Raw genomic sequence first — 27052 nt, 5'->3', positions numbered from 1 at the left:
ATAGATGGAAGATCCCAAAATGCTGATGACGAAGAGGTATGGTTCATTTAGGATCTTCCCTAATATTTTGACCACTCTTGAAGGTAAATAAAGATCTCATTAATGTAATGTCCAAAGTTTGTTAAATGCCCTAGTAGCGGCTAGTATTTTAATTTTTTTTAATGTTGTTACTGCCTGGCTGAACTTGGTTACAAAAATAAATCTATTCATGTGATCATCTTTGTCTTTAGGGGACAAAGGAGTCTCTATAGGGCAAGCCTGTTCACAAGCATTCTTGAGTATTCTCTTGGGATATCCTCTCTCAACAATACATTCAATCAAAATGTAAATTCCCTTAAAAGAAATCTTTCTTACAAGTACAGTTCCAAAGACCGTGCAGGTTGTAGGAAATGTTTCACGGGTGATTGCTGGAATATGTAATTGTGGAGATTTTTTGTGGACTTATTGTATAAAGTGGTCCTAAGCATCCAAGAGGACCAGCAATCACATGGACACTGGTTGAATGGACCTTATGAGGGAAACCAAGGAAAGGAGACATTTTGCTGAAGGTTCTTCATTAATGGAAGGAGGTCTTGACAAGCAGCTTGAGATGGCTTTGAAGGCAACTCCCAGTACACAACAGGGATTCCCACTCTGCATGTTGATGAACAGGGTGCTGTGTTTCATATGTCACCAACTTTGCCTCCGACAGTGGAGAGGCAAGATCTGGGTTTGAGCCAGTTTCAACAGAAAGTGAGTGTCATCCTCGGACTTGTAACAGGTTAGGAAAAAGGTCTAGATGCAACAAGCAGAGACCTGCGGTAGCTGTTTAAAAGGATTGGAGAAAACATAGAACCCGCTGGACACAGTAGTAGAGAGGATAGAGAAAATCCAGTCAAAAGCCTAATGCTGAATTTCAATATCCCTGATGCATCTAAATAGTGAGGGGTGATCAGCTGTATGAAAACATACACTAGAGGTAGCAGGATGGCAACTCCATTCTTGACCACTTTAGTTTTAGAGTGCTGAGTAAAACAGTAGAAGATTCTGTGTCATGTAATGTGTGAAAGCTCATCTAGACTTCACAGAGGAACTGCTGGCCATCAATATAGTCACTGAGCTTGGTGAATACAGCATTAGTGATCTGATTACTCAGTGGTGGTCCATCAGCCATTGGTCTGTAGTTGTTTGGATTGTTTGGCTAAGCATGGATTTCTTCAGGAGAGACCTCATGTAGGTGCTCCTCAAGGGCACTTGGGTAGATCCTCTTAACCATGGAAATGTCAGCGATACAGAGGGAAGTAGTGACAAACCTCCTAGGGAAGGTTGGCGAGCAAGGGTCTGCTTGCTTGGGATCCTGAATTGCAGCTGGAAGCAACAATTGTCAGGAAGTTGGTGTTGTATAGCTGGATAAAGAATGGTAATACGCAAAGGGAGGGACTGTGTCAGAGTCTGGGAGTGAGGCTAACTGTGTCAAAGTTTGTCAGTGCATTGGAAATCAGTATCTGTCTTTGCGTGGTCAGCCAACGCGTTGCAGTAGTCTTGTGATCAGATGATTTTCCAGACTTTTTATATTCAGACAAGTTCCTTAAAGTTCTTTCGAGAGACAACCTGAGTCGGCAAGAGAAAAGGTAAAATGTCAGCATTTTTGATTGATGTTCCATATAGACTTGAGTTGTCAGTGTATAATAGTATGTGTGTGTGTGTTCTTTCATTTGTGTTCCAGGAAGAGTGTTTTTAAGTATAGTGTATGAAACTGTTTAGTAAACCGTCTGAGACCCTGGTTAGTAGAATGATTTTACTGGCATTCTGTACTGTTGGGGAACTGATGGCATCTGAGATGCAGAGACTGAAGGCAGGGTGTGCATTTTCCATCAAAATGAAGGCTTCTGATGGCTGCGCGAAGCCTTCAAGAGGTTTTCCTGTCGGAGATAGGTCTGAATTCTCCAGTGGAAGGTCCTTGCTTCATGAGAGATGGAGCAAGTGGGAAGCCTGGGGAGCGGGTAAGGCTGATGATTCTTAGGCAAAATGACATCTAGAGTAATAATATTTAAAAACTGGTGTTAAACTCGCTTGGCGGGGTAGCAAGGACACTGTGGGCCCTAATGCAAGCATGGAATGTGGGCCTCCATCCCTGGTGCGTTAGTAAAAACTACCACTGATTAGGGTCAAATGAGCCACTACACATGCTGCACCATTACTAGCTACTCCCTGAACTCACTGCTGAGATTTAAAGATATTGATGTTAATAATAGCAAGCTTTTGAGTGCACATACATTGAAACGATGCAGCTTAGTATAGGCAGGAGGGAAACAACTGAGAAGAAAGGTATCCGAGGAAGCCATCAGGCTAGGACATAATTATTGCCTCAACTACGTGGGTATTGAAACTTAAGACTCGAATCCTAATATCAGGATATGCATTTCAGTTCATCTTTATGTCTAACATTCCGTAGTTGGACCATTTGCTTGTATGTATGCTAGTGTCTGCCCTTTAACTCCCTAGTAGGGTGTTGTAGTAGCACCTGGTGTCCTGATTCCAGCTGTAAATCTGGAAATTCAAATTGCACAGTGTTTATGGAACGTGATTTGTTAAAGAGGAGTTTTGAACATGCTTATTGATAAGCTCCATCGTTCTTTAATTTCCTTAAAAACGTCATTCTTGATAGCCTTATAGAACCTCTTTCAAGTCACATTTTCTGAGACTTATTTTTTAGAAGGAACAATTGTTTTACACGCTTGATCACTTTTATTGGCATAAAGTAAACATCTATCGTCTAAATCTTTGTATAGCATTTAAATCCTTCACAATGCTATTTGTCAAGTTGATTAGATATGACAGTGAATATTTTGCATTATTTTTAGTGACATTTGTACTTGCTTTTCATGCTGTTCATTTTTGTTATTTTCAAAGTGTTTATTTTAAAAATTGTTGATTTGCTCATGCCCTGCTTTATTCCCAGACATTGCCATCTTCACCAAGTAGCCCAAAACCCTCTCCATCTGATCCCATGACCACCTCCAGAGCTAATCAGGTACAGTATCATTTCATCTCTACCCTTCGTTTCTCGGGCAGCATGGCGAGGTGAAAGCATTGTGTGTTTTCCATTTACATACCTGCACCCATCCTCACAGCACTTCTTAACTGCTGCTTGCCATGCACTCAACAGCTAAATCACCCCAAAACAGTTGCAGCTGGTCGTTTAAAAACTAGCTATTTGAGAGGATGATGCATTGCTCAGAGTAACGCATGTTTTGGTCGAATTCTTTTTTTTTAAAGTTCAAGTAAAGGTTTATTGAAAAATTAAAGTGATTGAGAAAACAATACTTTGTACATACAATCATTTACCAATGCGTAAAGACAGGAAAGAATACTTAAGAATGCTAGTGCTATACAAAAATCTTCACGGTAATAAAAGAATAACTTAGAAGATGATATGAATACATTCAAAGGTTCACAGGAATTGCAAATAACAGTACATGTCAAAAATACACAGTTGAAAGGGTATAATAGGGAATGACAAGTTAAGCAGGATTATATATAAACAAACAGTAGGAAGTCAGGGAGGCTTGGTAAACTTCTTGCATTGAGGGAGCAAGGGAAGAAGTGTTCTTTGCTGTTGTATTTAGAAATTGTGTGAGGGGGGACCAAAGGTGTAATCTCTTCGTAGCTAAAGAGATAGGGTGAGCGAGGGCTGTATCTAAGCGATGATCATGGCATACAGCATACCACCATGCTAAATAGGACAATTTACGAGTCTTTCCATTTTTTTGATATCTGTTGGAACACTACAGCCAATAGCAGATCAATGAGTTTTAGCTGGGATTGACTTTTCCCCCATTCCGGCACTAAGCTACCCAAGAAAATGTTGGTAAGGCTTAGGGGTGTTGTGGTATGAAAAATAATGTTAATTTGGTGCCAAACTTGTTCCCAAAATTTAAAAACAGGTGTGCATGTGAATAGCATGTGTTTGAAGTCAGCGTCCCCTTGGGAGCATGTCCAACATGTGTTAGGATTTGTGTTGTGTATCTTATTTAGGTAAACTGGGGTAAAAAATAACCGGTTATAAATAAGGAAAAGTGTTTGTGTTGTGCTGGCCGCTCTAGAGGATTTCCTGAGTTTCGTCCAAATTCTATTCCACAGAGTAATAGGCCAGTTCGTTTCCAAATCAGATTCCCATGAGAGTTCTACTTTGGTTTTGTGTCGATTTTCAGGCGGTGCCATTAGACGAGAATAGATATTGGAGGCCTTGGGGTTTATGAGCAAGAGATTGTGCCATGGGAAGAGGAGTTGGGATTGTGAGGGGGGTGAAGTTGTAAGTTTAGCATATGCTTCAGTTATTACGTTCTTCAAAATCAGAAATTTAGGTTTAAATGAAGGAGGCAAATGATAAAGAGTTGGTAGTTGTGTAAATTGAATGGGTGAGCCTTGGTCAAAAAGTTGGCTACAAATTGTCCAGAATGCAGCTGCCAAATTTGTGACGGATGATCCGAGGCTTTCCTCGGCTACTGTTAGGAAGAGCCTTCATTGGCTTCCTATCTCCGCCAGGATTACTTTTAAGATTCTTAGCCTTACGCATAGGGCAATCTCCGGGCAGGGAGCTGGAGGGGTCAAGGACCTCCTTGTACCCTATGTCCCCTCTAGAAATCTTCGCTCCTTAGGTAAGAATCTGTTATCTGTGCCCCGATTTAGGAGAGTCAGGTGGGGAGGAAGGTCTTTTTCTCATTTGGCTCCTCAGCTTTGGAATGCTCTCCCCATGGAAATCAAAGCTCTACCTTCTGTCTCTCTGTTCAGAAAAGCATTAAAGACCTGGCTTTTGTTAGGGCATATCCGTGAACTGGGTTTCTGTTGTTTTGATCGTATTGTTAGGCACCTTGATGCCTTTGGGCTTAGTTTGCGCGGTATAAATCGTCTTTCATTCATTCATTCATTCAAAGTAGACCTTTATTCCTCCAAACCTACCAGTATATAGGTGTTCTGTTAAGAAGGATCTGTTTGTTATGCCAGATTGTGGAGTTAAGAAGAGTTTCTGAGTTCTGTGTAGCTAAATGAGGTGCATTGGATAATAGTTTACATGATTGCTTAATTATGGGAGTAGAGAGTTGTTGTGGCTTGCGGGTAAAGGAGAGATATTCCTGAAATGAGAATGGGGTTAAAAATGAGAGCTCGAGATCCACCCAAAGAGGCCTATTTTCAGGTTGATTAGTGATCCAATTTGATAATTGTCTTAGTTGGAAGGCTTTATGATAATTGGAGAAATGAGGAAAGTTGATCCCTCCTTCGGATTTTGGACTTGTTCATTTCTGTAACGCCATTCTTGACTTTTTAGCATTCCATAAAAAGGAAGTTAGAATGGAGTTGATTTTTTGAAAGGCGTTAAATGGAATGGATATTGGTATGTTAGAAAGGATATACAAAACTATAGATGTCAGCATCATTTTATTAGTGTCCAAGTGACCACACCAGGAAAGATGGAGGGGATGCCATCTTGCAGTTAGTGTTTTAAGTTTGGCAGAACATTTATCTACGTTTATAGTGATTGATGTTTTTATAGAGGGAGAGAACCAGATGCCAAAATATTTTATATGTTTAGAATTCCAGGTGAAATTGAAAATCTTAAAATCGTCTTTGAAGGTGTAGTTGGTTAAGGGTAATATCTCACATTTTCCTTTGTTTAATTTATAGCCTGACACCAGACAGTAATCTTCCACTTCTCCTAAGAAGGCAGTGAGTGAGGATTGTGGTTGAGAGAGAAAAACAAAAATATTGTCAGCGTATGCTGCTAATTTAATTTGTTGAGGGTCCGAGACAAAGCCTGTGATGGAGTGATTTTGGCGGATTTTTGACAGGAAGGGTTTTATGGCCAAATTAAAAAGAAAAGGGGATAAGGGGCAGCCTTGACGAACACCTCGTTTGAGATTGAAGTTAGGAGAAATGAGACCATTAGTTGATATTGCAGCTTTGGGTTCCGAGTAAAGTAGGGCAATTAAGGAAGTGATTTTTGGTCCAAACCCCGAACCATTTGAGAGCATGGAACATGAACGGCCAATAAACTTGATCAAAGGCTTATTCCGCGTCTAACATGATTGCTGCCAAAGAATCCGAATAGTGTGATAATTTGGATAAAATGTCAAAGAATAAACATGTGTTGTCCGTGATGTTGCGACCTTTGACAAAACCGGATTGTTTCTTGCCAAGCAACAGGGGAAGATGTGGTTCAAATCTTGGGGCTAAAGCTTTGGATTTTTTTTTATAATCCACGTTGACTAAGGAAATGGGTCTATAGTTTTTACAAAAGCGTAGGTCCTTATCAGCCTTCGGTATTATACAGATCAGGGCTTCAGAAAAAAAAACAATGGACTTACAGAGGTGATAAAGGAAGAAATGAGAGTGTGTAAGTGTGGGAGTAGTATATGAGCAAAGTGTAAGTAAAATTACACTGTAAAGCCGTCAGGGCCAGGGGCTTTATCTTTTTTAAGGGTTTTTAAAGCATTCAGTAATTCTGTTTGTGTAAGATCCGATTCCAGTGTTGTTAAATCTATTTGGGGGTTAGTGTGTTTTTGCATTGTGGAAAAGTAGTGGGAAAGGTCCATATCTGAAGGTGCATATTCTGGTGTGTAAAGAGACTTATAGAAGTGTACAAATTCTTGGAGAATATCAGGGTCTTTGAATGTTGGTATTTGGTCATCATCTATAATAGAATCAATATGAAGTTTTTGTTGTTTAATTTTCAGATAATTGGCTAGAAGTTTGCCTGATTTATTTTGGCCACCCTAGTACTTCGCTGAGTATTTTAGTAAATATAAGGAGGCCTGTTTAGTAGTAGATTCATTAAAGGGGATCTTTGCACTAATAAGATCTTTAAGAGATTCCTTTGATTTGGAGGTATACAAGGAATGTTCAAGCTTTTTAATCTTATCAAGAAGTGTGTTATGTGTTATGCGGAAAGCTTTGCGTTTGTTTGACATAAATTTAATAATGAAATCCTGAGTAGTAGCTTTGAAAGCATCCCACACTGTGTGAAAGGAGACATATTTCCTTAAATTAATAGAGAAAAAATCTTGAGAGAAGAAGACAAAAGACGAGATAAAATTAGGGTCGAGAAGTAAGGTGTTGTTGAAGCACCATTTTTTTGGTGATGTGGAGTGGCTCAAAAGGTCCAATTGAATCAAAACAGGGGTGTGATTTGAAATAAGTATAGGGCCTATATCAGCAGAGCGTAGGGATTAGGAAACGTTTTGTGAAATAAAAATGGGGTCGATTTGGGATTGTGTTTGGTGTGAATGGGAGAAAAAAGAATATTCTCTTGTGGGTGGGTTACAAAGGCGCCAGGATTCTAATAAATTCCTTTGTTTAATAGTTTGTATAAAAGCTTTGTGCGATGCATTTGAGTTAAAGTGGGATTCAGAATTTCTGTCAATAAACAGATCCATCACTTGGTTACAGTCGCCTGCAAGGATGAAGTTATCTGACGGATACTTGAGTAGCAATTGAGAAATGCATGACCAGAAACTGGCGTCATTGGTAGGGGGGCATAAATGTTGAGCAAGGACAAGGAGGTCTTTCCTAACAAGCGGTTTGTGAAAACCCATCTACCTTCTGTGTCGGATTCTTGAGAGACAAGCTGAGCTTTCAGTGCTTTGTGACAGAGAGTTATGACCCCGTTCCTTTTACCGTCTCCTGACGAGAAAATAACATCACCAACCCAATTTCTTTTGAGATTTAGTAATTCGCTTTCAGTGAGATGAGTTTCTTGTAGTAATACAATGTTAGCATCAAGACTCTCTGTCATTTAACGGGGGGAGTTCAAGCCTCTGACATTCCATGAGACAATATTTAAAAACATGTGTGAATTAGAAGTAATAAAAACATAAGTGAACCAATAAAACTTTGTACAGTGTGAACAATATGTTTTTCAAAAAATTCAGCAACAATAAGAATATAAAGTATTGGAAAAAAGCTTATATTGAGTACGAAGGTATTGAATGTGAAAACCAATTGAAAGAAAAAGAAAGGATAGAGTATATAAAGAAAGAGGGACACAAAACGAGATACAGGAAAGATTGATGTGCATGAGAGAGGTGAATCAAAGAATAGTAAACATAGAAGTGAAATACGGAAGAATATAAGAAAGGAAGTGAACACTGTGTAAAATAGGGTCTGAGGGGAAGAAAGATAGAGATAGAAATGATGTGATTACACTGAAAAGATATAAAAACAAAGAGACCATACCTACACAAAATTCAAGACAATGAGTGTGGTGGGGGGGTGGGGGTGAGGCCACATGGAACGATGGGACGTCCAGACTCCATGAGGTGAGTCGGGGAAGACTTCAGGATGGAGTAACATGTAAGACGTACAAATCGGACAAACTGAGACGAGCCTGTAAAAAGAAGAAATAATTAACATTATCAAATTATACTACAAGTTATCGCAGTATAAAGGAACATGTTGCAAAATTACAACTTGAGATCTAAAGATGAATTAAAGCATGCAAACCGAAACATTTCTATGTAGCATAAGCTATGTATCTATATATGTAATAGTACATTAGTAATTAAAGCTATATATGATTAAGCCACATAACAAGGTTTATCTGAAGTGCGTGCTTGTGGTGTCCATTCGGTCTGAAGAATGAATATTGAGAAAACTTCTTAACTTGGTCGGATCTCCGTAAACTGTGGTATTAATATTGAAAGTAACTTTGAAAATGCACGGATGAAACAAACCAAATCGAGCTCCAATGGAGCGAAGTGCTGGTCTCATTGCAAGGAACTCTCTGCGTCGATCTGCTGTGGATTTTGCGTAATCTTGAGAGAAGAAGAGTTGATGTCCTGAAAAGGAGATCCGTTTCATAAGCCTTGCCCCTGTTAAAACTTTGAGGAGGTCTGTGTATTCCAAAAAGTACAATATAAAACCTCATGGTTTTCTTCTGCTGGAAGATCCTGAGTGCGTCGGACCAAGTCAATGGGCGTGCTGAATATTGAGTGTAGTACCCTCAGGTAGATTAAGCATTGTTGGCAAGATCTTTTGGAAAAAAGAGATGGGGTCTGGCTCTTCTGAACCCTCTGCAATGCCATAGATACGAAGGTTGTTCCTCCTATTTCTATGTTAGAGGTTTTCAACCTGTTTTTGTAGAGCTATGACTTGAGAGTGAAGAGCCTCGGTTTCAGCATATGATGAGTGTAGCGTCTCAACACTATGTTTGACTTTGATAACTCTTTCTTCTAGTTTCTCCCAACCGTCTGTTAGAAATTGTATTGTGGTATTTGTCTCTTCAACAAATGGCCTTAAAATTGGATCTCTTCCAAAAGAAGATCCATGGAAACCGATGAAGTCTGCTTCGGCGTGAAGGGGGATCCTTATTTAGTCTTTTAGTTGTTGCTTAAGTAGCTGCCGAAGAGACATTAGCGAGGGATGAAGACGCCGTTTTATGTGTTGAAGTCAGAGGCACTTCCATTTGGAAGAATTGAGCGTCGAGCTGGAGTGGACCAGAGATAAGTGCTTTAAAAGGTGCTTGCAGAAGAAGAGTTTTACTTAAAGCACCCACAAATGTTAGAAATCAATAGCACATCCATTAATTATATACTGAGGCCACTTGAAAGAAAAGGCACAAGCTGAGTATTAAAGAATTCATGGAGTACACATAACATTAAAATGCAGGTATATGAGGAGCGCACGAGCATCTAAATAGTAAAGTTAAGTGCATTACTCTCTTTTATTTAATTGAATAAATGTAAACCAGCAGAGAGGCAAAACATTGTATGAAACGTATTCAAACGGTTAGAGCATACAAAAGTAGAGAATTGACTAAAAATAGGATGTAGTTGAAGAGTGTGTGAAGTAAGATGAAACGTTATGTAGCAAAAATAAGTAAGGCTCATGTGAGGTTTGCAATGTTAAAAAATGATGACACCCGCTCGCTGAAAATAGTGAGCGCACGCCTCGTGTTACTTCAGAAAATTCCCGTTGTCATTCCGCCGTCCTCTGCCGAGTCAGGGAAGCGCCGCTATCTTCCTTGGGCACAAACCATGCCCCCCCCCTTGGTCGAATTCTTAAGTAGTCTCTGTACAGACTAAGCAGATACATCCTGTTAATGGGAAGATGGTCAGCGGTATTTGCCAACTGTGTAAGAAGGAAGTAGTATCCACCTTGGGTAACAACATGAAATGTGGGTCAATGCTAATAGCTGACAGCTGAGGCAGAGCAAGTACATGTTAGAGAAGGTATGTAAAGTACAGAATGTCCAACTGTGAACATGGTTATATTGCAATTTACACTTTTCTGTTTTCTTTGCAAAGAAAATGACACCTATTTACAATATCGAACAATTGGGGGCAAACGGTGTACGTGAGGTAGTAGGTGGTCTCTACGTGCCCCTATGCTGTCTTTGAAGACTTTGTGATGGATGGAGGGGATCTAGGTTGGTCAGTGTGGCGTGAATCCAATATTTCTCTGGGAACCCATCTGAAGTGTAAAAATCTGCTTGCTTCTGGTTGAATTCACACATCCTTCTGCCCCTTAGTTCAAGCAAGATCCTATTAATAGGCTTGACCCTTGCGTCTTTTTGGTGTGGCGGTAAACTGGTGTAATTGCCACCATCTGACTTGTCTGTCTCTGTTTTTGTGATCATTGCTGTAGTCCTGCATTTCTTCAGGGTCCACTGGCAAGGGCCATTAATCACTTTAAATCCAAACCACGACTTGCACATAGACTTGTATGGAGCACACGGTTGTGTTCACCCACTGCACACGCACTCCATGGGGTCCCTATCTACTCACCTTGGGTGGTTACTTGGGGTCCCAGCAATTCTACTTCCTCTCGACATTGTCCTGACTCGAGTCTTGGTTCTTCTACCACTTTCTTAGTATATGGTTTGCCCCCCCAACCCGGGCCCGCTGTGTATTAATGCTATTTACTGTGATTTCTTTGCTAAAGTATGATGTGCTTTGTTTCTATCTCAATGTAGGAGATACTGTAACGTACTAGATAGTGTTATATAATAAATACATATTTTTATAACTGCTGTGTGGTTCTCTTTTCATTTAATCTATACTATAACATTGCATTCTGGTAAAACAAGATGCTTTACACTCCTTCAAGACTAAGCCTGAAGGCTACTCTCCACACCTACCACTTGTATAGCTTTCTAAGGTTGTCTGAGACCTCATAAACCACCATAAGGGTTGTCTGGATTGGTGCAAGGTCCCCACTTACATTAGTGGACATCATATAGCAGGCCAGCCTCTCGCAGTTACATAAATAGAATGGCTCAACTCCCTCCAACCTGCGCCAATAGCTTGGTGCCCTTGAAAAACACCAAACCCAAAAGACCCAACAAACAAGCTAGCTGGTACAGCACTGACCAAGAGAGTTTGTAAACAACTCAAAAGTAATGGAAAACCACTCAAGGAACCACTGAAAGAAACCTCTACAATACCACAGTTAGAAACTATCACCATCAAGTGAAAGAGCCCAAGAAAAAGATCTTGACACTGAGAATCAAATCTAACTCGAATAACTACAAGGAATTGTTTGGCATTCTCAATTAATTCGCCAACCAGACAGCTGCAACCAACACCATCACCCCTTCACAAGAACTCTTTAAAAACCTCTCAGACTTCTTCCATGAAAAAATCACCAAGATCTACAGCAACTTCGAACCTCAACCACCACTCATCAACCTTCCCAGCATGCTAACCCCATGAACCAAAGACTACCAACTGACATCATGGAACCCCCTATCCATGGAGGACACTGCAGCAATAATGAAGACAGTCCACTCAGGGGCACCCACAGACCCCAGTCCCCACCATATCTACAACCTGGGGAGAGCCATGATCAGCACTGCACTCACTTCCATCATCAACACCTCACTCAAGACAGCCTCCTTCCCTGATAGCTGGACGCACACCGAAGTCACCGTCCTCAAAAACCCTCAGCCGACCCCGAAGTAATCCGCAACTATCAATCCATCTCGCTGCTCCCCTTCCCAGGCACAGTCATTGAGGAGACCAACAACAGAAACCTCACTGACCACCAAAACTGCCACATACTCCTGGATGACTCACCATCAGGATTCCAAAACAACCTCCGCACCGGAACAGCCCTCATCGCTGCCACAGATGACATATGCACCATCTTCAACCATGGACAGTCTGCCACCTTCATCCTCCTTGATCTCTCTGCCGCCTTTGGCACTGTCTCCCATCACACACTCGTTGCCGGACTCCACACAAATGGAATACAATGACCAGTTCTCAAATAGATAGCCTCCCTTTTTTCTGGAAGAACTCAACGAGTCAGGCTCACGACGTTCACATTAGAACCCAAGGACTTCATGTGCCAAATATCACAGGGATCATAACTCAGCCTCACACTCTTCAACATCTACATGACTCCTCTGACTATCATCATCAGATCCCACAAAATCAACATCATCTCCTACACTAACAACACCCAACTCATTTTTTCAAGTGGTGGGCGGAATCTTTAATTCTGCTTGTGGAATTGGAGAAATTTGGTATTTCCGCGTTACTCTTGTAGCGCTGAATTACTATAAATTCCTCGGCTCCGCTGGCGGAATTAATCTGCAGTGTTTGCTTTTTAAATGGGGCTAGAAGAGGAAGCAAACCCTCTATGTTTAAAAAAACACTGTGGATTAAACTTTAATCTGCAGTGATTTTTAAATATAGAGGAACTGCTCCCTCTTCTGGCCCTTTTTTAAAACCATTGACTGCACTGTTGTGCAGACCCCTTGGTACCCTTCTCTATATATATACTGAATATGTAAGGGCAGCAAGGGGTATGCTCTGTAGGGCATATCCCCTTTGCGCCATTACATACTCTGTAGTGAGTACTGCAGAGTATGTAATGGTGCCGAGCTGTATGTCCTTTAGGGCATTCCCCTCGGCGCCTTTGCATAATCACTGTAAAGTATGTAAGGGCAACTAGGGGTATGCATTATGGTGTCAAATACCAAATTTACTTACAGTGCATACTCCTGAGCACCCTTACATACTGTGTAGTAACCACTGCAGAGTATGTAAGAGTGCCATGGAGTATGCACTGCAGTGCATTTGGTATTTGGCAGCGCCGTTTGATTTCTTAGCGCAAAATGAATCCTTGCCTCCATTTTTGGATGCATGGGTTAATTTTGTGCTAAGAATATAGTTTCAAATGCTCATTCTGCTCCGTCGCAGAATTCTAAAATATCTCCCGGAATTTTATTGTAATTCCATGGAATTCCGCAGAATAAAATTCCGCCACTTCTGCCCACCCATAATTTTTTCCCTCTCAGATGACATTGTCACTGCTAAGACAAATTTAAAACAATGCATGACCAGCATGGCCAATTGGATGAAAGAAAACTGCCTCAAACTCAACACCAACAAAACTGAAGTTCTGATCTTCGGTAATAAGAGCTCACCATGGAATTCCACCTGGTAACCTGCTGAACTAAGAGCTTAGGCTTCATCTCGGACACCAACCTCACCATGAAGTCCTAGTTAAACACCGTCATACATACCACCACACAGGCCCTAATCACAAGCGGTTTGGACTACAGCAATGCACTCAATGCCAGAATCCCAACCCATCTTCTTAACAGACTTCTTACCATCCAATCGTTGCGGCCAGACTCGTCCTCGACCTCCTGCACCAGAGCCACACCACTGGCTCCCCATCCAGAAGAGCTGCCAGTTAAAGCTTTTCAGACATGCATTGAAGTCACTACACACCATGGGACCTGCATACCTCCATCACCGGCTTCCTTCAACCCACCAGGCAACTTTGTTCAGCATCACTCTCACTTGCACAAACTCATAACCACAGAATCAGAATGGGAGTTCGATCATTCTCGCACCAAGCCGCTAAATCCTGGATAGATTTCCCCAACACATCAGAGCCTCCGCCTCACTTCCTGTATTCTGCAAGAAGCTGAGGTCCTGGATTTCCAATTAGTCTTCTTGCGGGACCATTGAGACTGCCTGTACTCAGGCCCAACCTCACCACACGCCTGCACTAACCAACTCAATACCTGGACACCCACGGTTTACAAGCATCCACATTACATTACACTAACATTTAACATTTTTGTTTAATTTGTAGTAAACATGGTAACAAGTTATGTATTTAATTAATTCAAGTACTTTTCATATATTGTTTAAGAATAAGTTAAAAAGTTTCATTATTTTTTTTAATTGTTTTATTAAATGCAATAAAGTAATCAATAATTATTGACATTTTTTTCACTAACTGAAAAATAAATATAGATATAATTCATAACTTAAATTTCAAATCAATGCATTTGTTTTAACATCAGTCCATATGGGGTGTGAGTTTAGTTCCCTGTCTCTATTGTTTTCAACAAGAGTGTGTTGCAGTACCAGTGGTTGCCCATGTGTTGTGCCTGACCTTCTGCAAGACTGGCTGGAGTGTATTTAAGAAGTAATCACTAGAGGGTAGCTGTTCCTAATAGAAAAAGAAGAAAAATAAGCAAACCTATTTGATAGCTTACAGAGACTCGTGAGTGAAAAACACTTGCAGAAAAGGTTGGATTACGATGAAGATGGGGGATTCCTCCTTTAGGAAAAAGTGCCCATAGTGAGCTTGAGAAAGTGAGTGTCGCTTCAAAATACCGGCGTTTGTATCAGAGTCAGCCAGAAAATACTCCCAATGCCTCCCCTTAGTTGCAGCCTATTACCTGCCCCACTACTTTCTCGAACGCACTATGGATATATTACCCACGGGTTTTCCTCTTCATCACTGCGCTGTTTTGCTGATGAGACCACTCTTGATTATTTGAGGGGTAGGAGAAAGTTTGGTATTTCATGTTCATTGTATGTCTCCATGTTTATTGCGTTGATCTCCACGATTTTATGGTGCACGCACGGTCAGTACGTCGCATTTCTCAGAGCGCTATAGGTTATTCATAATGGACTGCTTCACCCACTATGGCTCCCACGCCTTGATTTGACACACCATAGAGGCGTGTCCTCTTTGACAGTGGATTCTTGATAAGATTGTGGTGCATGCATACACCGGGTTCCCTCGACGCTTTGGCTTGATGTTGAGGTACCATTCCTTCTGTGACAGCAGTTTTGAGCGTGTCACACGTGCGGCAATGATTACACGCACTGCATTTATGATTATTGGTGACAGGGGTATGTTTGATTCAGCATGCCTGCATGTGGCATTTACGATTGTAAACACCAGTATACTCATTCTCCAATCAACTACGAGTGAGTGAGCACTGTCATCCCATTACTGTATCTTTTTAATATTTTTTCTCTCACTAGGTTGGAACCAGGAACGCCCAATGGACGTTCATATAGGCACATTGATGCCTAAGAACCTGAATCTAGGTACCATAGGAATATAGAGTGTCGCCGTCTCTAATTCCTATTTTTATTCTTTTACACCTCTACCACGGTCCTGATAAAGCGCAACGGGATCCACTAGGGACCCATCCGAAGAGCAAAACATGTTGACCTAATTTACTCACTATCACCATTACTCACACTCACTGACAAGAGAACAGCAAGAAAATACTCACTCCTCTGTAATATTTCCAAAGAGGCCCTCCTTGTCTACTGGTTTTAATCTTACCACTCGGACCCCTGAATAAAGTACTGTTTCTGGGTACAGAGGGGGTAATTTTAATTTACTCACACAGTTTTCCTACCCAAACAGCCGCACTCACAACTGCGGCATCACTCCTAAAAAGATCTCTGACAAAACGCCCTCTCGCTGGGCCAGTGGGGGACAGCAGTGCCACCCCCACGAGGAGCAAAACGCCCAATGATGAAGCATGACACCCGCGTCGGTGTGTGCGGGCACTTTTTCCTAAAGGAGGAATCCCCCACCTTCATCGTAATCCAACCTTTTCTGTGAGTTTTTTTCACTCACGAGTCTCTGTAAGCTACCAAATAGGTTTGCTTCTTTTTCTTCTTTTTCTATTAGGAACAGTTACCCTCTAGTGATTACTATGTTAACCTTGGGAGCACAGGTACTGGGCCTATCCTTTCCTAAAAGCTCCCGGTCCACCCTCATCAGTATTTTGTGGAGTGTATTTAAACCTGTTTGATGCAATCAAGGCTGTAGTAAATCATTTTTGCACATTATTTCCTATTAACTACTACCAAAGTCATATTTTTGCATAAAAACACACCTGATATTTAGGAACTCACACCCTGTTGCTGGAAATTTCTGCTTTCAAGAAAGAAAAGACAAGAAAACAATCCTGCTCTGGAATGACGCCCAGGATTTGGAACTCCATTCCCCATCAATTAAAACTCTTCTCAACTTTCCACTATTCAAGAAAGAACTTAAGGCCTGATTTAGACTTTGGTGGGGTGGAAGGTACTCATTTTGAAAGGCCGAAGACATCCCACCCCCTCCCGAGGGACCTCCGCTCGCCAAATCTAGACTTGTCCTGCAGCCCCTCAGACAACTCTTAACTTTGGCAGGAGCCGCTGTCACGCAAGTTCCTGTCAATGTTGCAAACACCTGATGGACTGCATTGTCAAACATGATGGCTGCCTGTCAAACTTTTACAAAGTTTTAAATTTTTCAATAACAAACTCCCAAAGCAGGAGCTTGTCTTTGAAAAATGAAAAGCCAATAACCCCACGCACCATGAGGCCAAAGCCATCCTAACACCCACTCTGAAATGGGCAGGCAGCCAGCCAGGTGGCCCATACTCCGTAGGCTCCATCGCTGATATACTTAAGGTTGAACCACCTCTAAATCGGACGGGCAAACTTTGAGTTTGGCGGATAGGCTACAATGTCACTCATAATGTTCATAATAAATGAATAAACTCACCTAATTTGCACTTGTGAGTTTTGCATCTTTTATTATTTTGTGCGTGACTTTGTTAATCTTATAATCTTAGGACCCAATTTACAAGTTAAATGATGAATGGGTCCCAGAATTACTGAGGACAAAATTACCAATTTCTGTTGGTAGCTCCATCCCCTGCATTGTGCAATTTCAATTTTTCAGACCCAGAATAGGGACAACCATGCTTAATAGGCCCTGTTCTTGGCCTGTTTACGCACAAACATTCCTACTGCAATAAGGACATTTCTATGAGGAAACACAGGGGAGACACTGGTACTGAATAATCGAAGTGGGCGGTATCCCTCAACTTGTATTTCGTATCGTAGAGCTTTATTTTAGCAGCACAGAGGTTACTCCTGGGCAGTAGTTTGAATAAACATAAAATGTGTTTAGAAATGTGCAAATCATATAAAAAAATATCTGATGTTATTTCAAACGAGACTCGGAAGAATGCCTCAATGAAGCAAGGAGTGTTTTTTGCTGATTGTAATTTAAAAAAAATAATAATAATTTGCATCAAGAAGCAGTGCCTGACCGGATAAAAACTGGTGCCTGAGACTTCAAATGAGATGCGTTTCATGAAATTACATGCAAACGCGCTGCATGCCTCTGAGAAATCCCATTTCTGCATTCTCATTGTGCCATCCGATCACCCACAACAGCAGAACGCAGCACACCTAGAAAGAGGAAATTATGAGGAGAAATAAAGATATTCCTCCCCGTTACACCTCTGTTGGGATGGTGTACCATTTTGATGCCTTCCCAGGTTAACTAGTCTTAATAAATCTGGGAACGCGCCAAAATCAATAGGAACACCCACGCTCCACCCATGGAACGGCTTCCCAGAGCAGAGTGGCGCAAGGCAGCAACTTGCACTGACTTGCGTTACTCCAAATTTACTAATCCATGTAGAGCAATTCAAGGGGTTGCGTTGCCTTGTGTGACACAACTGCGACACAAGCCCTTAGTAAATCTAGGCCTAAGTGTGGAATTAAGTATGGTAAACACCAAATTTGGCTTGTAATTCCCTATTTTCCAAATCAAAACACAGAATGTCTAGTATTTACCCGATAAATACCTCCGACCACCCTGACTTTTTTTAGCACGTGCAATGAACACCTTTTTCCCATCCCCCGTACCCGTACTTGAGGCCTAGTACTTCATGTCTGCCTCCCACTTTGTATCAAACACTATGGCACTGATTCCAAGTTGAATGTGATAGACTTTCCACACCCAGTAAATAACATTATCCTGGAGGGAAGTATTTGCTGGTTGTGGTAACTACCTCCTATTCCAAGTTTTTAGAATAACATGTAGTATTATTGTTTAACACACCAGAGACTGAATGATTTTCGACAGGTTTGATCCACCGGAAAATTGTGAGAGTGTTACTTATCATTCAACTCCTAGTTCTGTATTGCACATGGACTGAAATATAGACTTGAACTTGTAAGCAGGACACGTGTGTGTTTTTGGAAAACACTGTAAGCAACTGTGACTAGCAGTTTGCTGCCCTCTAGTGGTTATCTGCCAAGTAAAGACCACAATGAACATTGCGTGGAAGATGGGAGACTTTTGCTCTTTAGCGTCTGTATGTTGACCTTTCATCACAACGTCTTCAACTCCGTTGTAAGGCTACAAACCCTACATGGAAGCAAATCTCAAAGAGTGATTCAAAGGAAAAGTGTTTTTGCACCAAAGATTTACAAAGCTCCAGAATTCAACCCTTTGCAAAAAAGAGTGGAAATGTCCCAGGTGTTCTTTGCTGCACACGATGTTTCTCCTCTTTTAATGTTCACACTAATAGAACCAGCCATACAACACACAACATCACAATTCCATGTTAGCACATGCATGCTGATTATTTTCTCTACAAGTTTACCCTTTGTCTAGCTTTACTTAGTATACTAGCCTTGTGAAGGAAAGTAATACTAACTACTGCTCTGCTGCTTGGAAATTAGAAAGCCATCTGGTTTGTTCCAGATTTCTGATTTCGAGTAATGAGCACATTTTGCACTGACCGAGGGTTTCTCCTGAGCCGATTCCTCCCAGTATTAACTTGCATTACTGGCAATTTACAAGGCTGATACGAAGGAGGGTAAAAGTACGGCATTACTAGGCAGTAAACCCACTCGTCCAACTTGCAGAACTCAAAATCTCGGGATTAAATTGACTGGTGAAGAAACAAAAAAGTTACATGTTAACTCCCAATAAATTATCCAGCATTGGATTTTTTATATATTCAAATTCTTGAATCATTGCCTGTCTGCAGGCTGGAATACCCCCAGTAGCTTTAAATAATAGTAAACAATGGTAAGATGACCATGAGTCTCAATAATGGTATTTCTTTAGAAGCACATCCACCTAATTTGAAACAACCAAACTTCAGCCAATAAGGTGCTAAACGTTCCTACTCCCAATAGAAGCCACCATAGATCAAAGCTCCATTTTCTGTACCTGTGAGACCTCTCCTCTGCAACTGTCAACATCACTGACAGAGAGAAAAAAACCACTCTTTTCAAATCCTGCTTAACATATGGACAGAAAAAGATCTATATTGATGACCAACGTAAGCAATTTATTTCTCTTCCATGGGATCCTCATCAATAGTCATAAGCACTGAATATTCCCGCTCATGTGCGGGGACCCCGGAAATAATAAAATTATATATGAAAAACACATATATATACAGCTCTGTATATGTATAAACATATATTATTTTTTCAAAGCAAATGCTGCCCCCATAGTAGGTTAGACAATGTAGATATAAATATCCAATAACACACCATAGGTATAATAATACACCTAAATCTCTTTTTTTTTTTAATGAGGTAAAAACTTGTGAGAAAGAAAAGAAAACACTGTGTAAAACACAGATCCACAAAACATTGTTAGCCTGCAGGCTGCATTGCAATACAATACCATAGAGACTGAAAAGCCTTGTACAGGTAAAAACTGGCACCGTGCCTTTAAGGAGCCCTGATTCCAATATCCCATCATGCCTCAGGGGTGACAGTTGGGTCAGTTGTTCTTTCCGGCTCCTTCAGTTAGGACCCTGGAATTCAGCTCTCTTCAGTTTTGACTTTCTAGTCAAGATTTGCTACTTTTCCAGTGAAATTTTTGCTTCATCTTTATTATTTCTTTTTGGTGAACCATTTTTCCTGTTTTGCTGACAGATTTCAAAACTTTTTTCTGTCAGAAAATGCCTTCTTTGTTCATGCCCTGTCCATCCTGTGGCAAAAAGAAGGCTGCTTCAGATACTCACGATGTGTGTATCATCTGTCTACCGGACACTCATTCTCCTGCTTCCTGTCGACATTGTAAGGACCTTTCTAAGAGGACTTTGAAAGACAGTGAGAGAATTAGGCTTTATGGCCTTTCTGAAATGCGGTCGACGTCGAAGCAGTTGATCCCTGTGTGTTTTCCATCGGCGTCGGGCTCGGCGTCGAAGACTCCAGCGGCGGGATCGTCGTTGAGAGGTGAGGAGACCAGGATGCTCATGCTTCCAAGAGAAAATCAACGTCGATGCAGGATCCGGCGGCGAAACGCATTCGTTCGTTGTCGAAGACTTCGCCGTCGAGGAGGTATCGTTCGGCGTCGAAGGAGAAACATCATCGTTCGACGTCGAAGTCACCATCTAGGAGGAAGTCGACGTCGAAGGAAAGAAGGTCAACGTCGAAGTCTATTTTGAGGCAAAGATCGTCGTCAAAAGACCATGGGCGATCATTGACGTCGAGACTTGGTTCGCCGTCGACGGAGAAGCGATCGTCGTCGAAGACCTTGCCGACGTCGAGACGAAGATCGTCGTTGGAGCATGAATCGACGTTGAGGCGCTCGCCTCCGTCTGGATCAACGTCGAGGCGGTCGCCTCCGTCTGGATCAACGTCGAGGCAGACGCCTCCATCTGGATCGACGTCGAGGCAGGCGCCTCAGTCGTTAGAGATGTCCATGACGTCGGCGATGAAACAGACGTCGAGGCGAAGTTCCCCGTTGGGATCTAGGCCTCCGTCCAGGAGAAGCCCTCAGTCGACGACAAGGCTCTCGACGTCGAGGCATGACTCGTCGCCGGTTATCCACTCAGTGTCGAGGTCCAGATCTCCGGCGATAGGCCTATCACCGTGGAGACAGTCCTCCGCTGTGGGGTATCAGGAGCGCCAAATGACATCCAGGTCAGCGTCGAGACGCAAGTCTCCGCATAGAGTAAAGTATACCCCGGATGTGGCATCGGAGCATGATTCAGCTTCTGGCTCACCGCCGATTTCTATTTCGCCTTCAGCCTCAGGATCTCCTCCTTCAAGATCTAGATCACCTGAAGTGATAATTTCCTCTCCAGCTCCTGTTTCACCTATAGACCATCCTGGGCCGACAAGTCCTCGATTGACACCGACACCAAGAAGGCAGGAAGAGGATCATCTTCCGGGACAAAGCCCCACCAGAGTGCTGCCTCAGTCCATACCACCACGTATGCCTTCCATGGCGCATGCAGTAAGCATCTCCTTAACTAGATTGAGGAATCTTACCCAGCCTAGGAGACCAACAAGCCCTCGCTCTCGGGAAAGAGAGTATGATCGGCGCTCACGTTCGCCCAGGAGAAGATCGAGGTCCAGCTCTCGCAGAAGAGAGTCGGGGCGATCTGAGAGAAGATGGCGTAGGTCTCCTATATCTTCTTCAAGCCGTTCTTCCAAGAGAGATTACTCTCCCACACTTTCAGATACTCCTCCATCTCGAGTTTCACCAGTGGATGACATCAGCACTTTCCAGGATGTTTTGTGCAGGGGAGCAGCAAAGTTGAACATCCCAATGCCTGTTCAAGAGACGACTTCTTCAGTCATCTTTGAGACCCTTCACGAAAGAACGGCACCTCGTCCACTGTTGCCCCTGTTCCCTGGGTTGCTTAAACCAGTGATGGACGTCTTCCTCATGCCGGCTACCATCAAGTCAGCTCCGGCGCGAATACTTAAGAAATATCGTCCTGCTCCGGAGGATCCTCTGTTCCTCAAGGCGGACCCTCCACCTGACTCTGTAATCACTGCGGCCGCCAGGAAGACCCATTCGGTGGCTTTGTCATCCACAGTGCCGCCGGACAATGAAAGCAAGACGCAAGACTCTTGGGGAAGAAGAGTGTGCGGATCAGCTGCCTCCAGTTTGAAAGTGGCCAGTGCCTCGGCGCTCTTAGGGCGCTACGACAGATCGCTGTGGGATTCTCTCCAAAGATTCGTAGAGAAACTTCCGCAGGAGGATAGGAAGGACTTTGAGGAGATCTTGCAGGAGGGCAGTCTAGCCTCTAATCAAGTCATTAGTGCGGCAGCAGATGGAGCAACGCTGGCAGCTCACTCCTACGCCCATGGTATTTCAACCAGACGATCTTCCTGGCTACGATTAACGGCTTTGAAACCTGAGTCACAAGCCAGAATTGTCAATCTGCCTTTTTCTGGGAGTTCGCTTTTTGGTTCGCATACCGACGACGAGATGGCTCGGATGAAGTCTGAACTCGAGACCATAAAAGCCGTGGGGCTAGAGAAAAGGAAAGAGTTCCGTTGTCGTAGGGGAACTGACAGGCGTGCCTTCAAGCAGAGGGTTCAAACCCCTCACTGGCAGAAGAATCAAGACCAACAAGGACAGAAAAAACAACAATTTCAGTCCCGCGGATCAACTAGAGGACGAGGAAACAACCACCAGTCCAACAGTGGAAACAAGGCTCAAGGCAAGCAATGAGCTATCGCTTCCTCCGAAATCGTCCACCGCTCCGGTGGGAGGAAGTATTTCGCGACATCTTCCAGAGTGGCAAAACATCACCAGAGACAAGTGGGTTCTGACTATACTGCAACATGGATACTCTCTTCGTTTCCGGAGTCCTCCTCCATCTGTCCACCCGGTACATTCGTCTCATCAACTCAAGATGCTAAGAGAAGAGGTGGCAACCCTCCTACTCAAATCGGCCATAGAAAGGGTTCCGAGAGCGCAGAGAGGGAGAGGAGTCTACTCCAGATATTTTCTAATTCAGAAGAGAAGTACAAAAACAGAGTTCAGACCCATCTTGGATTTATGAACACTCAATAAACATATCAAAAGGGAGAAGTTTTGCATGCTTGCACTTCACCAAATATATCCACATCTCCGTCGAGGCGATTGGATGTGCTCGCTGGACCTGCAAGACGCGTATTTTCATATACCCATCTGCCAGCGTCATCGGAAATTCCTAAGATTCGTGGTAGGAACCTCCCACTACCAGTTCAAGGTTCTACCATTTGGCCTGAAATCAGCACCTCGAGTGTTCACAAAGTGCATGGCGGTGGTAGCTACTGCCCTGAGACGCGCAGGAGTCTTCGGCTATCCCTATCTAGACGACTGGTTACTAAAAGGTCCATCGCCTCAGGCTGTACGTTCACAACTGACACGCTGCCTGGATCTGTGTCACCGATTGGGGCTCCAGGTGAATCACAAGAAATCCACCTTCACACCAACGCAAAGGATACACTACCTGGGAGCGATTGTAGATTCCGAACTAGGAAAAGTGTTTCCTTCGGAGGAGAGACAGTTATCCCTCGCTCAAAAAGGCAGGCATGCGATAACCAACAGGCTGTCTACAGCGCAACAGATATCATCCCTGCTAGGGGCCATGGCATCTTGCATATTCTTAGTGCCCAACGCCAGGTTGCGGATGCGTCCTCTCCAACAGGATCTAGAGGACAAATGGGACCAAAAGTCTTCTCTGTGGGAGGACAAAGTGTGCCATTCGACAACGGCCAGGCAGTCGATCAAGTGGTGGTTGAAGTCGAGCAATCTGCAGGTGGGGATTCCTTTCCATCAGGAACCTCCATCGCAAATGCTGATCACCGACGCATCGCTACAAGGTTGGGGCGCGCATCTGGGGTCTCTACAGACTCAGGGGCTGTGGTCCAGCAGCGAGCAGCTATATCACATCAACATGCTAGAGCTCAGGGCAGTACATCTCGCCCTCAAGGCGTTCCTGCCCTCAATCAGCACGAGTTCCATTTTAGTACAAACGGACAACACCACCACAATGTACTACCTGAACAAGCAGGGGGGTACTCGTTCCAGGGCACTCTCGCTGGAGGCTCAATCCCTGTGGCACTGGATCCTGGCAAGGAACATTTCCATAACGGCGGTGCACCTTCCAGGCGAGCTCAACATTCAAGCGGACTCACTCAGTCGACATTTTCAAGACCCAGAGGACTGGGTCCTCAACAACGAGGTGCTAGAGAACATTTTCGAGGAGTGGGGCCGTCTGCAAGTAGACCTCTTCGCGGACGAAAACAACACAAAATGCCGAGGCTTCGCCTCAAGGTACTATCGACCATGGTCTCTGGGGAATGCCCTTTTGATCGACTGGTCAATGACATTTGTGTACGCCTTTCCTCCTCTCCCGCTAATCCCGAAAGTGGTGACCAAGCTGCAACACTCGACCACCAAGATGATCCTAATAGCACAGGACTGGCCGAGGCAGTGGTGGTACCCAGATCTCCTTCAACTATCGATCCGGCCGCACAAGCGTCTGCCGTGCAGGCCGGACTTGCCAACCAAGATGCAGGGGAGGATTTACCATCCCAACCTTCCCTCGCTGAGCTTAACAGCATGGCTTCTGAAGTCCTCCAGTATGGCCATTTAAACCTTCCCCAGGAATGTATGACCATATTGAAGGAAGCTAGGAGGCCTTCTACGAGACACTCATACTTCTGTAGGTGGAAGAGATTTTATTTATGGTGTATTCAAAATCAACATAATCCTACGAAATGTCAAGAGGAAGTGATATTACACTATCTGCCTCACTTAGCCAGGGTGGGGTTAAAATTCTCCTCCATCAAAGTGCACCTGGCGGCCATTACGGCCTATATGCACTCTCCATCTCAGCATTCATTCTTTAAGATTCAAGGGGTAAAAGATTTTTTGCAGGGACTCAAAAAGGTTTACCCCCCAGTGAGGCCTCTCTCGCCTCCTTGGGAGCTGAACCTGGTTCTTTCAAAGCTTGTGAGTCCACCTTTCGAACCCATACATAAGGCTACATTACAGCACGTTACGTGGAAAGCAGCCTTCTTGGTAGCTATCACCTCAGCACGTAGGGTGAGTGAAATACAGGCCCTCTGCTCAAAAGAACCCTACACGGTTTTTCACCTTAATAGGGTGGTGATGAGAACTCATCCTTCATTCTTACCTAAGGTGGTGTCCGACTTTCATGTGAATCAGTCTATCTCACTACCAACTTTCTTTCCCAACCCCTCCTCGCCAGCTGAGAGGGTGTTGCATTCTTTGGATGTTAAACGAGTTCTCAAATTTTACCTAGATAGAACTAAGGCTGTCAGGAAGTCTGACCAATTGTTTGTAAACTATGGTGCTGTCCGTACAGGTTTTGCAGCATCTAAACGTTCTATTACCAGATGGATTGTGGCAAGCATTAAATTAGCTAACCAACTAGCTCAGTAACCGTTATGGCCTCTACCTAAGGCACATTCCACACGAGGGAAAGCGGCTACTGCTGCGTTTCTCAATAATGTCCCACTCTCCGAGATCTGAAAAGCAGCTACTAGGAGATCTGTCCATATATTCACGAGACATTATTGTCTGGACTGGGACACCAGAGCAGACACTCAAGTAGGGCAAGCCTCCTTGAGGAATCTGTTCAACAACTGATTATTTCAGTTGTTATCTTCAATGTATAGTGCAGTTCTCATTTGCCTGTGGTGGAAGATGGGCTTGCTATTCTATTCAGTGCTTAAGACTATTGATGAGGATCCCCTGGAAGAGAAGGATAAGTTACTTACCTGTAATCCTAGTTCTCTTCCAGGGGTATCCTCATCAAAGTCATAAGCAACCCACCCGCCTCCCCAGGCAAATGAGAGGACTGTATTATTAAATATGGAAGAAGTATATCTTTGTGTTTAGGACTACGGTCCCGCGAAGAACAACTGACCCAACTGTCACCCCTGAGGCATGATGGGATATTGGAATCAGGGCTGCCTTAAAGGCACGGTGCCAGTTTTTACCTGTACAAGGCTTTTCAGTCTCTATGGTACTGTATTGCAATGCAGCCTGCAGGCTAACAATGTTTTGTGGATCTGTGTTTTACACAGTGTTTTCTTTTCTTTCTCATGAGTTCTTACCTCATTAAAAAAAAACAAAAAAAGAGATTTAGGTGTATTATTATACCTATGGTGTGTTATTGGATATTTATATCTACATTGTCTAGCCTACTATGGGGGCTGCATTTGCTTGGAAAAAATAATATATGTTTATACATATACAGAGCTGTATATATATATGTGTTTTTCATATATAATTTTATTATTTCCGGGGTCCCCGCACATGGGCGGGAATATTCAGTGCTTATGACTTTGATGAGGATACCCCTGGAAGAGAACTAGGCTTAAAGGTAAGTAACTTATCCTTATTGCCTTTATTCAGTGCAAAGGCTTCATTTTGCGACATTTGTAGAATGTTATTTTCCAAGACAATAAAGCATAGGGGAAGGAGCCTGGCACTATATTTAACAGAGAGCGAAATAAATAAATAACTAAATAATTACTGAAGAGAAAGACGTTACAGTTGACGACCACCCCAAGGATGTTTTTCCTTCTATTGTCGACGGCAACCCTGTCAATGATGACCAATCATTGACGGCAGAAATGATGCCTACTATGTTTTCAACAAAATCCCTGAAAATGCCTACTGCCCTTATTGATGACTGAATTTTCAGGGCCAATTGCCTTTTCACCTATAAAGGTGATGGCAAGTCTAGCCACCTAGAATCTGATCTGAGGCAATTCTCATCACCCAAGACATTGCCTCAGAGGTAGCATACAATCCTAAGCAGCTGCATGTGCTTTATGTCGCTGGTTTTGAGGAAGAGGTCTTAGATGAGGAGGTGGTCTTCAACCACAAATCCTAGTAGCTGACAACCCTTCTCAGTCCTTTGGACCTTGTCATTACTATAAGAGACCATAGATCATGCAGTTGTCTGTTCTGTTTTTGACAATTTTGCTTCAGATGCATTCCTTTTAAAGATTACTTCCTCAGGAGCCTGTCCCGTCTTCATTACCAACTGTAGCTACTCTGCCTCTTCCTTCACCTCCACCACCTACAGCTCCTCAACAGCCTCCACCTCCTGTGCTACCGTAGAAATCTGACAGAGCTGTCACACACCCACTGGCCCTGCCAACACCTCAAAAGATGGAGGATGAAGACTCATCGGATTCCCAGTGTTCAGATTTGG

At 43.1% G+C, this 27052-nt stretch overlaps 1 protein-coding gene across 5 annotated transcripts in view; it reads left to right on the top strand.

Annotated features, from left to right (window-relative positions):
• Positions 1-27052, top strand: part of NOVA1 (NOVA alternative splicing regulator 1) — a 590029-nt gene that overhangs the window by 452407 nt on the left and 110570 nt on the right. For 4 of the 5 annotated variants that reach the window (XM_085627353.1, XM_085627355.1, XM_085627356.1 and 1 more), the window contains exon 4: positions 2942-3013. The exons of the other annotated variant lie outside the window; for it this stretch is intronic. In XM_085627353.1, coding sequence (XP_085483479.1) covers positions 2942-3013 — 72 coding nt within the window. The remainder of the gene's footprint in view (positions 1-2941; positions 3014-27052) is intronic. 5 annotated transcript variants of the gene reach the window in all.

The sequence above is a fragment of the Triturus cristatus genome, chromosome 9 (genome assembly GCF_964204655.1).
Source record: "Triturus cristatus chromosome 9, aTriCri1.1, whole genome shotgun sequence".
NCBI lineage: Eukaryota > Metazoa > Chordata > Amphibia > Caudata > Salamandridae > Triturus > Triturus cristatus.
This window is presented reverse-complemented; position numbering and strand designations above follow the sequence as displayed.